Genomic DNA, 13911 nt, shown 5'->3' on the forward strand with positions numbered 1-13911 from the left:
GAATGGATGGATAGATTCGAACAAAAATCTTCCCAGAAGAGTGAAAGGTGACCAGCAGGTTGACATGTCCATACAGTATATGGATTAAACACATTATTAAGGTTATTTGTATATATTTTAAAACATGTAGTCATGTGCTCAGACGCGTTTGTGTTCATTATATGTACAATAGCGCGCACCAGCATGTGTGTCAATATTTTACCACGGGTGGAGGATAATTTGTTGTAATTAGTGGTGCTACCACCACTAGTAATCGTAAATATGCTTTATACAATATAACATCATTATGTAATATCAATTGGGATTGATGCCAGCATTTCTGCAACTCTTGGCTGGTTGGCTGGATATTCATTTAGCTAACATTTGTTTAATTTATCATAGTTATGTAATGTAAAGGGGAACAAAACCTAACTTTTTTTTTTGTTTGCCACAATATGTTGTATGGTCCCCAGTAATGTAAATACAGTACTCTGATTAATATTGTGTTAGTGTAGTAAGAATTAACCAGATTAATTCAGCGAGTCACCATTTTGGGCAATATTGCCCTCTGCTATTGATCAAAATTTTGGTCACAATGTTTTGATTAGTGGTTGCACATACAACAAAGTCTTGAAATGAATTTTTGGGGGGGTTAGTTCAGTTCTTCTCAAATAGGGGTGCCAGGCTTTTTTGTTAAATTTTTGTAGCCTAGTAGCATAACATGTAATTGCACATCCACTCCAGTAGGTGGCAGTGGCACTCTCATTGTCATAGAGTGTGGTGTACTCAATTTCATAGACAAATGACATTTTTTATAGTCACGGTGGAGAGTTGGGAGGGGGGCGTGAACAATTCTCTTCTTCCAGGGGGGGCACATAACAAAAAAAATAAATAAATTGAGAAGCACTGGTTAGGTCTAATGCAATCCACTTGTTAACAATTGGCACATTGCACTTAATTTCTGTCATTAAGTGTGAAATGATCACAACCTTATTCATTCTTTTAGGACCGTTTTCCTCCTGGCTTGCACTTATTGCTCTACAGTAACAGCGCAAGTGGAAAAATAATCTAGTGAATAATTTGCGCTGTTTGATCCAAATATTTGCGATGCAGTGAACCCACAATATGTGACATAGCGTTTTCTGTTAAACAACATAGCTGAATGTTAGATATTACACTCGCATCTTAAATTATTTAATGAGTAACTTACAGTTTGATACACTTTCCGATGGCTTTTAAAACAGCAGAAGCATCAACATTTTCAAGCAACAATATTAATAAATATGTTAACAGTGCAACGACATAAATTGCTCAACATTTCACTCACATGAAAGTGCTCTTTTTTCAACAATAAAATAAACCCAAAAACAAAATGGTGTTTCACTTGAAATGTAAGCCTCTCTGGAATAAATATGAATAAATACTTGTACTCGTTATTGTTGAACACACAAGCACGCGTCCCCAAGAACCAAGACCGCAAACAGTTTACGAGCCCCACCGCCAACTTGCCTTCTTACACTGCGTTTGTCTTCTCGTTTTCCAGCGTGAGAAATGAAGGCCCGGCGCTAACGGAGATGTCCTGGTATGGCACGTTCTGGTGCAGAGTCACAGCCCCTTCCTTCTGCAGGCTGAGGAGACAATAGAACATTCTGGCCACCTGCAAGCGGGTGTGTCCGGAGCACAGGTCCCTCAAGCAGAACGGGGTGTCGTCACAACACTGCCACACACACACACAAACACATACTTTTAAATACCCCTGCTCTCACTTTTAACTGTTTTAAAGCATCTGTAGTGAAAACGAAAGAAACTAGAGAGTGTTGACACATTTTAACAACATATGAAATATGAATTGAGTGGGCCGCATCGTTTCTAACAAAAGAGGCCACTATTTGAGGAAATACGCTGTTGAGGAAGAGAAAAGTAGTGTTGAGGGTCTTTTGCCCAGATTTAGTTATAACTGTTTTAGTTTAGTCATAACTGTTTTAATTTCCTCAGTAGAGCTTGGTGAGTTTATTGAATGTAGTCTGTGGAGGGGGGGCTCGTCTGTTTCCACATCAATGGGCCAGTGTCTGTGGTTGAAGTCAATGCGTATTGGATGATATGCTGTAAAAGTCTTATTTATCTACTTCCGGCTGTCGTCATGTGTATTGAACTCATGGCTGGGGGTTTGGGAATACTGCTTTTCAAGATAGTATAAGAATGCTGTGAGTCCGCTGTAACGACACCCATTGCGAGAGGACTGCAGCCATTTGTCTGTAAACTTGCTTGTGTCCAGAATATTCTGTAAAATACAGACGCTCCCCTACTTACGAACATTCGTGTTACGAACAACGGTACATACGTACATGTCTGCGCGCATGTCAAAAAATGTTCGGAAAGAGATGCTGTAAGTTCGATTTTTTATTGCGCACCTTTTTCCGAGTACTGTAGTGCTTCTTTCCGCCGCTAATACCGACGCTTGGCGCTGTGAGAGCTCACCCAGCATTTGAGGCTCAGCAACGTGTCGAGGAGGAGGAAGAAGAAGAAGAAACGCCTGTCGCTCATAGATAAAGCCATCGCACTCTTTGAGCAGCAAGACCCAAATATTGAACGTTACACAAAGGTTGCAAATCAATTGAATGATGCCATACAGTGTTACCGCATCATTTATGATGAAAAAAGAAGAAAACTGTGCAATCGTAGTTAGATCGCTTCTTTCGGCCAGTTTCTAGTAAATCCTCCAAGAAAGATACTCATCAACCCTCATCTTCTTCTCCGCGACCCTCAACTTCTTCCTACATTGAAGTTACGGAGGAGGAAGTAACTTTTGAAGCCCATTCCAGCGACGACGAAGAACCTCTCATGATATAAAATCCTCCTCTTCCTCCTCCTCCTCTCCTTAAGCATCGAGTACATCTTCCAAAAGTAAGTTAAACTTCATTTTATTCATCTTATTACATACATGTACATACTGTGTGTGTCTCTCGCTCTCTCTCTCTAACATACGTAGTACAGTACTGTATGTATTCTCTTTAAACATAAATTATAATACAAAATATAGCACTGAAGCAACTTACGAACAAATTCACCTTACGAACGATCGCTCGGAACGTAACTCGTTCGTAAGTTGGGGAGCGTCTGTACTGCTTTTCAAGATAGTATAAGAATGCTGTGAGTCCGCTGTAACGACACACTTGCGAGAGGACTGCAGCCATTTGTCTGTAAACTTGCTTGTGTCCAGAATATTCTGTAAAATAAATCCTTCGAAGGACCTGTTCACCGATCTCCAGTCTGTATTCAGAAAATCAACATTCTCTCTACCCGAACAACAACGAACACGCGGAAGACAAAGATAGTCTTCTAACAGTAGCATTAATAAAAAAAACACTTTATTTTTAGGTGCTTACGTTTAGGGATTTCATGAGCATGTGTGCCTGCGCCTGTTGGAACACCGTCTGCTGCTCCCCAAAGTTTTGGCTGCCCATCAAAGACTGCAAATTACAAAAGGAACGTGTTATTTACTGGTAGCGCCAGGAGGTATGGACCGGAGTTAACTGGAACCGTCTGCTGCCCATCATTAATACTTCTGCATAGGCGGATAAAACTGGAAAAAGTAAAGCAGTATTATATTCAGGGCCGCCGCGCTCTACAACACCATCGTCCGTGGGGGCTGCCATTTTGCATGTGGGCACCCAGAGGAGCAGCGGCGGCACTGATTATATCATGGGTGTCCAAGCTCGGTCCTGGAGGGCCGGTGTCCTGCAGGTTTTGGAGGTTTCCCTGCTCCAACGCACCTGTTTCAATCAACAGGATTGTTATCAGGCTTAGTAGAGCTTGCTGATGAGCTTCAGCTGTGTTGGAGGAGAGAAATATCCAAAACCTGCGGGACTACCGGCCCCCGAGGACCGAGTTTGGACACCACTGGATTATATCAATGTCAAAATATACTGTCTTGATGCAGTTGGAAGCAACTGTGTCCCCAATTAGGACTGAACGATTAATTGCATTTTCATTTTGCCAAATGAAATGGCCGAGACAATTTCTGAAAAAGAGATGAAATTCCCATTACAGTACTACAAGACACGCCCTTCTGCAATATGATTGGCTGCTGGATTCAGGCACGACTACAATGAAGAGCCTCAACCAACAGTTTAGCTGTTTCCAAATTCATAGGCGGGGGCCTTCGAAGGACTATTCGCATTCGTGGATCGCATTAATGTGGCAAATTTGGACAGGCCTTCATTTTTTTTTTTTTTTTTAAAGCTCAGTCAAGAGTGCGTCTGCTGGGAGCGGAAAAAGAAACGCAGATTCTGTCACTCACTGTAAATCGGATTGACCAATCGGCAGCCAATGTCAGGTTTACTGAATGTACTGCCAAGCTATTGGTATTCATGAACGACTCCACATTTGATTCAAAGGCGGCGTGAATTTGGATGCCAAGTCGCACCTGAAGTTACGTCATGTGGCCTTCGGAGGAAGCAGCCTATGAATTTCGGATTGATGGCATTTTCATTCTCAGTGTTAGGGTTAGAAACGCGGCCACGGAACAAATAAAACTCAAGGTGAATAATAATAATGCATCAGATTTCCGTTGTATTTGGGTTAGTTTAAATCCAACAATTAATAACTAAGGGCAACATTTGAAGCCACCTGACTGTGCTGCTCCGTGTAAGACAGATGAAGAAACATGGAGGAATCGGACGGGAGCTCTGCAAGACTTGCGTCCAATCTGTGTTCCACCTGACAGACACAAAGTACATTTTGATCAATGTGAATGACGTGTGACGATTGGCCAGACGCAGTTAGGCTTACCCGTGTGAACTCCAAGGCACTCAGGTTGTCGCTGGAATAATTCACACCCGTGAGCTTGTGTTCTGTGGAGGAATCCTCGAGGCTTTCTGTGCTGAGTGGGCTCATGTTGCTGTGAGCTGACAGAAGATACGGAGCATGTGGAACAGAACACAACAAAGACAAGAAGACCGACTGTTGTATGTGGGAAAATAATAGGGCACAATCTTGCTGGCTTAACACCCGCAAACAGATTTTTCACCTTTGTGAAAACTTATGTGCATTTTTATTGACTATACAGACGCTCCCCTACTTACGAACATTCGAGTTACGAACAACGGTACATACGAACATTTCTGCGCGTGTACAGTATGTCGAAAAATGTTCGGAAAGAAATGCTGTAAGTTAGATTTTGTATTGCGCGTAGTGCTTCTTTCCGCCGCTAATACCGACGATTGGCGCTGTGAGAGCTCATTGGAGGCTGAGCAATGTGGCGAGGAGGAGGAGGAAGAAACGCCGGTCCCCATGAAGCAGGAAATAACTTTTGAAGCCGATTCCAGCGACGACGAAGAATCTCTCATGATATAAAATCCTCCTCTTCCTCCTCCTCCATCATCTCCTTAAGCATCGAGTACATCTTCCAAAAGTAAGTTAAACTTCATTTTATTTATCTTATTACGTACTGTACATGTACATACTGTGTGTGTCTTTCGCTCTCTCTCTCTAACATATGTAGTACAGTACAGTACTGTACGTATTCTCTCCATTTTATTAATTTTTTTTTCAGTACAAACCAATGCAGGTTACTTGTACAAGCCTTAAACATACTTATATAAACCTTCAATATACTTATATAGGCTTTAAACATAAATTATAATACAAAATATAGCACTGAAGCAACTTACGAACAAATTCACCTTACGAACGATCGTCCGGAACGTAACTCGTTCGTAAGGTGGGGAGCGTCTGTACTTTGTGCGGCCGCCGCCGCCGCCACATTGTGATTCAAATTTTTGAATCGCCAGAAATCCAGTGACTGAGATTCGGCCAGTCATGAAGTCTTATGGCAAAACCCCGAAACACTTTGCGAGTGTTCAGAGCGGCCCTTAATTAACAGAGTTGCATTTGTTGTAGTTTACAGAGGGAGTAAACTGAAAGCGTAGCCATTCCTTTCTTCTTATTCATTTTTAACAAGAGCACGCTGTTTGTTCTCCGTCTCCACTTGTTGAGGACAGAGAGAAGTAGAAGATTTTGTTGTAAAAGCAATGTCATGCTTAGGAGCTTCTGTAGCATTAACGTAACACGGTAATCCGCAATTGCTATTGTAAACACACTAATTGGAACAACACGTCATTGACTCCTGTGATGTTTATCGGACAGCATTTACTGTTTCATGAGACGCAAATAATATATTGGCATTTAATTGGCAAAACTCTGGCTGATTATGATTATTTTGAATAGGGGTAATTAATGGGTCGGGCCCTAACTAATTCACAACACCCTACCTTCATGGTCACTGTGGCGCATGACGGCCTCCCTCTCCTCCTCCTCCTCCTCCTCATCATCAGTCACCGGGATAACATTCTTTGGAAAAGCCTGTCAAGGGAAAATGGCATTCAACAATAATATCATGCATTTTAAATGGGTATTTTCTAGTGCTGTTAAAGCGTTAACTGATTAATTAATCACAAAAAAATATCGCTTTAATCAGGAATTAACGCAGATTAATCGCACTATTAATTTTGACCATAGATTATCCTTTAGCGTAGGACTGGGCGATATGGCCAAAAAATAAAATCTCCATTTTTACAGACATTCAGGACAATTACGATTTTAATCTAATAAACCCCACAAACATTTATCTAAAGGTTTCATTTATTCAAAAATAATTCCTGTGCAAAATGTTCAGACAACAATATTGTATATTGATTCTAAATTAGTTTTAACATAAACTTAGCATTCATAGTTTTTTCTTAAATGCCACAATTAAGTAGTTGGTAGTTATTGTAAACGTGTCTTGCAAAGCACCCATCCAGCATTCTGCCACTTGTGCAAAATTACAATTTACAAAAACGTTTTCATGTAACACAACACAAGAACAACAGCTTTTAATAATCCACAAAACAAAATTCGATTTCACGATTTAGCACATTTTCAACGATTCGATTTTTAAAATGACGATGTATCGAATGAATTTGATTTATTGCCCAGCCCTACTCTAGCGTGACAGCGGATAACTACGTTTAAGGTAGCACAGGTTGTGTTTAAGCAATAAACATAATTACATGCATTAAAGTAAAGCGTGTGCAGTGGATCAAAAAATGTTGAAGACGTCCTCATAACATTAAATGTCAAAACAATTAACACATAACCGGTGCTCTTCAAATTTGGCGGGGACATTTTTTTGATAAAAAGCCTTTTTTATCAAGCGATTAATCGTGATTAATCAAAATTCAAAGATGTGATTAATCTCATTAAAAAACGTAATCGTTTGACAGCTCCAGTATTTTCTTGACTTGATCAGGGAGGAGACAGCGCTTTTGGCGTTACCTCCTTAATCTCGGACCCTATCACGTTGGAGCACGGCCGTGTCAGCAGTTTCCCGCTTTCTTTCCAGTGCATGAGTTGCCGAGTGGGGGGAGCCAGGATCAGGGTCTCAACCAGATCAGAGTCGTCGCTGAGCTGCATCCGCATGGCTTTGTCAGTCAGATTTGTCATTTGGTCTACGATCAACTTGCACTTCCTCCGCCTCCTTTTCTTATTTGCGCTTGCTGATGAGATGAGATGTGAATAATGAGTCACGTCATGTTTGATACATTTGATCTTTTTCCCTGTTATTCACTAGGGATGTAACGATATCCAACGTCTTGATACGATAAATATCGCGGTATGAACCTCACGATACGATAAAGCTTATAATACTGTGTAAAAGCTCACAATATTGTAACAAATAAAATGCAATTAAAAAGCTTAGCCAGGTCATGTCATGTGACGTCACGTCATGGGCTCCTATTGGCTCGTATCATGGTCTGTATAGTTCACAATGATGCTGAAGCAGGCAAAAAGTCATGTTTTTTTTGACAGAGATATTGTAAAATATTTGCTGGTATGACCGATTAATGGGAGTGATAACCGGCGCAATGGCCAAAATATTCCAAACTAAAATTAAACTGCATTAATAAACTCACCACTAGTGTGCTAGAACTGCACAAATTGATAAATGCCGTGACATGACGACGATATCGTAGCAATTTCAATATCGCAACATTTGCTGTTATCGTTACATCCCTACTATTCACTGACAGACAGATGTAGAGTAGATGGTTGGTTGATTCTGTTAAATTCATATACACAACATACTTTCCATTACTTTGGTTTGTGTTCTTTCCCAGACTATCTTAAAGTGGCCATTTCAACCGTGCCTGGGCTCACTTGACACCTATTTAGGTAAGTGTGAGTGCTCTTTGGAGCCAAGACACATATTTTACATCGTACACTTGGAAGTAAGAAAGCTGCATGTAATGCAGGGTTACTTAACTCATTCACTGCCATTGACGGCTATAGACGTCCAAAATGAATTTGAACTATTTCTTTTACACACACACTTTTGTTAACAAGAGTATGAAAACCTAGAAATTAAGAACAGATATAAAATTTGTGATTAGTCGTGAGTTAACTAGTGAAGTCATGCGTTTAATTAAAATTCAAAATTGTAATTTTTAATAATATTTTCTTCTTTAAAAAAGAAAAAGAAAAAAAGAAAAGATTAAAAAAAGAAATGAACAAAAGTGGATTTTTTTTTAAACTAATAGAAATGGTTAAAATAATTTTTGGACGTCTATAGCCGTCAATGGCATTGAATGAGTTAATGAAATGACGCCAAACCAAACCGCCTTCAAGAGGAGTGTGAGTGGAATACAACAGGGGGCAGGATAGGAAGCGGTAATCTTGGGACTGCTACGGTTTAAATGGCCGACTGTGAGTACGTTCTTAACTCTTTGACTGCCAAAAACGTTAAATAACGTTTAGTAAAACCCTAGGGAGGAGTGCCAAAGACGTTAAAAGACGTTTGTTTCAAAACAGAGGTGAAACTAACCATTTTCTATTGTTGATTACTGAAAAACGGAATAAGGTAGAAACAAACTTTTTTTCTGATGAAAGATGAGAGTCCAATCTTTCATTTGGTAGTATGTGTGTTTCCATAGTCCAAACACATTATTTTCTGTGGACCTTGAAAGATCAGTCAAAATGCTTAAATCGGCTGGCGCCCACAGCATCCCTTTTCTCAAAACGTCTGGCAGTCAAAGAGTTAAGCAATTGTCTTCCAACTGTAACTGCAAGCCAGCGTCAGCACAGTTTTGTTTTTGTTGTCAATCCATGGCCATTCATATTGTATTTGTGAACACAATGTCTGTCGGTGGATAGTTATAGCACCCAATTTTGTTTTCATTTGGCCTCCGATATCTCGGTATATGCTGTACAGTAAGTATTTAAAAATGTACATTAGGAAACAAAGAAACACATGAGTTTGGTGGTGCCTACAAGTGTCAGGCACAGGCGGAAGGGTAAAGGTCGTCTGCTCATGTGCTGGCTGATTCAGGGACTCTTCTTCCTCCGCAAGATCTCTTTCTCTGTTTACATCTGAAGAACAAAAAGATGGAATTTCTTAACTAGAAGGTTTCAACGATGTATTTTTACGTCTAAGTACACCGTTGTACCATGCTGGTGGTTGAGTGAATATTTTTCAGGCGTCTCATTTAGAATCTCTTCTGGGCTGAAGTCAAGAAAGTCTGGGTGAGTGTCACAGTTTGTCAGAGTTTCTGTGGAGCAGAACCATATTCATCATAGATGAGACGGATTAAAATGAATTGGTACAAAAATACATTTAAAACCCTGGAGAACCCACGGGGTCAAATTTGGCCCCTATAAATTTTGCTACTCAAATAACAAAGACTTTTTTTTTTTTTTTTTACAAATTTAACTTCAAAAGTCCAGAGTGCCACTTCTGACCCCTGCATGGGGCCATCTAGTGGATGAATATTGCACTTACATGAGCCAGAGTGGTGGTGACAAGATGGCTGGCAATGTGCTGTTTTGTTGAGCTGGAAATCAATCCAATCCATCAAACAAAACCATCTTCTCAGCAAACCATCAGATGGTAAAATTGTCTTTTTTTTGTTAATCTATTTCATATCATGTTGCAGAATGCCTAGGAGTATGTTATATATATATTTTGATAAATTAGCAACTCTGAGCTAGTTTAAAAAAAAAGGTTAAAATTGAAAAAAACATATATTTTGGTGTTCAGTGAACTTATAGCAGTCATTTAATGTATAATTCATAATTTTCCAAAGAAGAAAAGGGTTCTTGGGTTCTCCAGGGTTAAGCTAAATGCTGTAGTTTGATAAAGAACGGAATCGTAGTATGTATGTTTAGATCATTTAACGCGACCCACCAAGACACATCTCAAATCCGGTGTCCTCGTCCCCAAACAATTCTTGTGGTTGAAAATGATCAATGTGGCACTGAGACACATCTGCTGCAGATCACAGAGAGAGACAGAACCATATGCCAAGTCAGTACTTTTATAAGTCTTCACCTCACATAACAAAATATTAAAATGCTACTTGGGCATTAGTGAAAAGCTTTGCTGTCTAAAACTGTGAACTTGATGCTTTGCTTGCTGTTTTTTTTTAAGCTGTTCAATTAACACCAATGAATAAGATTAAGTAACATTCTAAGATGCAATCATATCCTTTGAAAAAAATAATCGCTGCTTAACAATATAAACCAATGATTCTCAACTTCACAGGACATTTGTGTGCCCTGAGACATCAAGTATAATGTGGGAAATTATCCAATTTTACTACTTGTAGTACTATTAATTTATGTTTTGCTGTGACATACAGAGTAATTAGCAAAGTATCCAAATAAAACAGACCAAATATCATAATGCGTCAAAGTAAATTGAAAAGATGATTTTTTTTTTGTTTGGTGGTGTGCTGTGCCAATTTTTTCATGTCAAATATGTGCTTTGGCTCAATAAAGGTTAGGAAACACTCATCTGAGCAACCGTTTACAAAATGTGTACGTTATAAAAATGTGTTTGTTTGTTTTTTTCACAAAATGGATTCATCTGACTGTAAACAATTTTGTTCTCCTGTTTCTGCAAACTGCTACCTGAATATTCCTTCAGGGTGATTTCCTCTGGATGACTTTGGTTTTGCAAGAATAAATCTTTATCTACCAGTATGTTGAAGTCACTGAGGAAAAAAAAAACCAGAACAAATAAATACCAATCACATATAAAATGAACAATTATGAACTTGTTTGGTTATTTAATTGAGAAACTTAACATTTATCCTTCCTTTACTTTTCAAACAGTTCATTATCTAGGAAGACATTTTAAATGTGTTCATTGTTGCACGCGTTTTACTTGTATACAAGTTTTGCTACATATAATCACCCTAATTGTTTTGTTTAATTCATTTTTTCTTTTTGGACACATTTTTACAGCTTGCATCACATCATATCATTTGCAACATTGACATCCGAATGAGGGTCTGACGGGTAGAAGCCATGGCTTAAATTTGTCATTTGTAGGCTACCTTTGAGCTTTTCATGCACCAAAGACGTGATGAAGTGTAGAAATGTTGGCAAGAAGAAGTCAAAAATGTACCTTGAGGGAGACAACAAAGGGAAATCTTCACTAAAGGAGATTTCTTTGACTGTGGCTTCAAACCCTTCACAAGACACATATTTTGTCCCAGCCGGAGCGTCTAGAATGAAAAAGTTACATTCAAGCAGATGCCAAAATCGTAATCAATTTACTTGATAGGAGCGAATCGACAGAGCTTTCTGGGTGTGAATAAGACATATTTTGGTAGACTATATCCATCCTGTCCCTTAACGTTTTTGCACTAATCAACTGTGTGTCCAATTAATGAGCACAAGCACCCCGTTAGCAGACAGATGGTAGTAAAAATTACATCTTCAAATTATCTTTAAATTCTATGGCGCTGTCACATTTCAACAAGTAAAAATCACACTTAAGATGATACTATTGATGCTGCCTAGTTCCTAACGTGTTAAGTACAATGTGTTACCTGACCAGAATGACAGTTTGAGCTTATCTATGGCATGATTGCAGTCTGTAAGGAGATATTTTGTTTTTCTGGAAAAGATCTGAGTCACGCCAAGAAGCAGAGATCCAGACAGCCTCAAACCAAGTATCTGTAATTACAGTATGACACATTTAATACAGTATGTTTGGTGCATTTATTGGGCATAAGAGGTTGGTACTTTAGAAGTGTTCACCTGTGGGGAAGACATGATATCGTCTATTGCTGTATCCAAATTACAGTCAATAACATGGGTCTTTGTGACCTTCTGCTTAAAGTGCACCGATAACCAGATTTGCTTGAGCGTTTCCCACTTGTACGCGAAGGGCCTCCAACAGAAGAGCATCTTCCTGGTGTGAAAAGTCCTACATTAATATCAACAACAAGCAGACGAATATCCATTAATTCCACTAGACACAAAAAGTTGTTAAAAAATGACTTGAGGTTTGTAAATCCCTCTTAAGTGACAGTCGTGTAACCTTTAGCAGCAAACTAAGAATAGCATCTCTCTGGTTTAATATTATCCCCCAGGACCCCCTAGTAAAATGGTTACTTGGTGTCTACAGTGGTAAACTTTGAGTTCAGACAACGACTGGCGTTTATGCTGGTAGTTGCTGTGTGTTGGTGCAAAGTTTAACACTGACGTGTACCACCAATTTTGAACACGGTTCAGAAGAAGTGATTTTTTTATTTTTTTACATTAACCAACAATTAATTCCACCAAATGTCAAAAATAGTCAACAAATTCTAAAATGATTCGAGTTATTTTGTAAGCCCTTTTTGACATTCAGCTGTCGAGTGACTGGCAGTGGAGTAATCTAGCAACCTGTAAGGCACGTCCAAAGAGTTATGTGCCTTTCTGTAATAATATTGCCACCTGTAACGAACACGTTTACTGAGTAAATAGTTTTTTTCTCTGAGTCCAATGTTGAGGTTAAACGACGGACTTCAGGTGGAAAATAAATGTGACGGGTTAACGTAGACGCTGGTAGCGAGGGGTTTAATAACAGGAGGTTTAATAACAGGAAGTCCACAGTTATTTTGGACACGGTTCCGAAGAGTAAAAGGGTACAATTATATCAACTTACAGTTTAAGCAGACAGAGACGGCGGCTATCGCAACTAGCGAAAAGCGATTTGAAAGTCGCGCTTTACCCTCAGCGTCTGACGTCACGTAACCGCGCAACGAACGGATGACTTCCGGTCATCAAAATGGCGACGCGTTTGAAATAATGTTGGGTTTGGCATTCTCCATGCAAATACCGCATCTTGATTTCAAAACTAAGTTTAGTGCTTGAATGTGAAAACCTAGACCATGAGCCGTATTTGTGAGTTGTACTTGTTTGGTTTTGCACGCCATACCTGCCAGTTGGCTTTAAAACGATGACGCCTGTCCACAGTGGAGCCCATTCAGGTAAATGTGTACACATTTACACAATATCAACAAAGTGCTCTTTCAGTGATTATCTTGAATCCCTCGTGGTTATTATCTAGTTTTACTTTTGTAGTCCGGCCTACTGTAATAAAATCTCATCTATATCATTTGCCGTATGTAACAGCAGGGGGCGCCATTTGATAAGCAAACAGTAGTGCCATTTCTCATTGACACCGCAAATGAGTAAATCAGTGTTTTTAATGAGGGCAAGAATTGCACACTTTAGTGCAAGAGTTATTGCAGTATTTTAATTTTCATGATTAATTATTAGTGGACAAAAAAAAGAGAAAAATATTTCTTCCAATTTATACGAAATCATATTATTTCAATCTCTCTTTTGACAATAATGGAAAACAAATTAAGATCTAGAACTGGTGTAACTCTAAATTGGAAGACATGGAAACAACTTCCAATGTTGATGTTTTAGCTATTCAAGCAATTAATTGATAGTTTAATCAAAAATGCTGCGCTTTATGAATTGTACCATGTGTATGTCTGTAACTTTGTGTTTTTTGCTGCTACCTTGGAATGGTCTCTCTTTGGAAAAAGAGGTTCTTAATCTCAATGGGACTAACCGAGTTAAACAAAAAAAAAGAAAATGTATCATCAC

At 39.1% G+C, this 13911-nt stretch overlaps 2 protein-coding genes across 5 annotated transcripts in view; one reads left to right on the plus strand and one right to left on the minus strand.

Annotated features, from left to right (window-relative positions):
• Positions 1–1183: 1183 nt before the first annotated feature.
• On the minus strand, positions 1184–13041 carry rad21l1 (RAD21 cohesin complex component like 1). 4 transcript variants are annotated; one of them, XM_077569648.1, is made up of 14 exons: positions 12956–13041; positions 12064–12217; positions 11853–11979; positions 11426–11525; positions 10927–11009; positions 10202–10285; positions 9465–9566; positions 9289–9387; positions 7297–7517; positions 6252–6342; positions 4771–4886; positions 4609–4698; positions 3366–3449; positions 1184–1696 (listed from the first exon to the last, which is right to left on the minus strand). In XM_077569648.1, the coding sequence occupies exons 2-14, from the start codon at positions 12211–12213 to the stop codon at positions 1493–1495; spliced, it is 1551 nt and encodes a 516-aa protein (XP_077425774.1). In that variant the 5' UTR covers positions 12214–12217; positions 12956–13041; the 3' UTR covers positions 1184–1492. The 4 variants fall into 4 exon arrangements, with proteins under 4 accessions (XP_077425774.1, XP_077425792.1, XP_077425765.1 ...); XM_077569666.1 differs by having other exon boundaries at positions 10202–10282; positions 12064–12232; positions 12956–13040; XM_077569639.1 differs by having other exon boundaries at positions 12064–12232; positions 12956–13040.
• The window catches only part of samd10a (sterile alpha motif domain containing 10a), a 39923-nt gene continuing 39043 nt past the window's right edge, over positions 13032–13911 (plus strand). Inside the window, exon 1 of the mRNA XM_077569694.1 lies at positions 13032–13280. The gene's annotated coding sequence lies outside the window, so the exon portion shown is untranslated. The remainder of the gene's footprint in view (positions 13281–13911) is intronic.

Source organism: Vanacampus margaritifer, chromosome 1 (assembly GCF_051991255.1).
Source record: "Vanacampus margaritifer isolate UIUO_Vmar chromosome 1, RoL_Vmar_1.0, whole genome shotgun sequence".
In the NCBI taxonomy this organism is placed as follows: domain Eukaryota; kingdom Metazoa; phylum Chordata; class Actinopteri; order Syngnathiformes; family Syngnathidae; genus Vanacampus; species Vanacampus margaritifer.

Bases quoted from the DNA above. Each gene is read 5' to 3' on its own strand.
- rad21l1 (XM_077569648.1), bottom strand. From the start codon at position 12,213: ATGCTCTTCTGTTGGAGGCCCTTCGCGTACAAGTGGGAAACGCTCAAG. The intron at 11,526-11,852 runs GTAACACATTGT...TTTTCATTCTAG, and splicing joins CAAACTGTCATTCTGGTCAG to ACGCTCCGGCTGGGACAAAA. The intron at 4,887-6,251 runs GTAGGGTGTTGT...ATCTTCTGTCAG, and splicing joins GCGCCACAGTGACCATGAAG to CTCACAGCAACATGAGCCCA.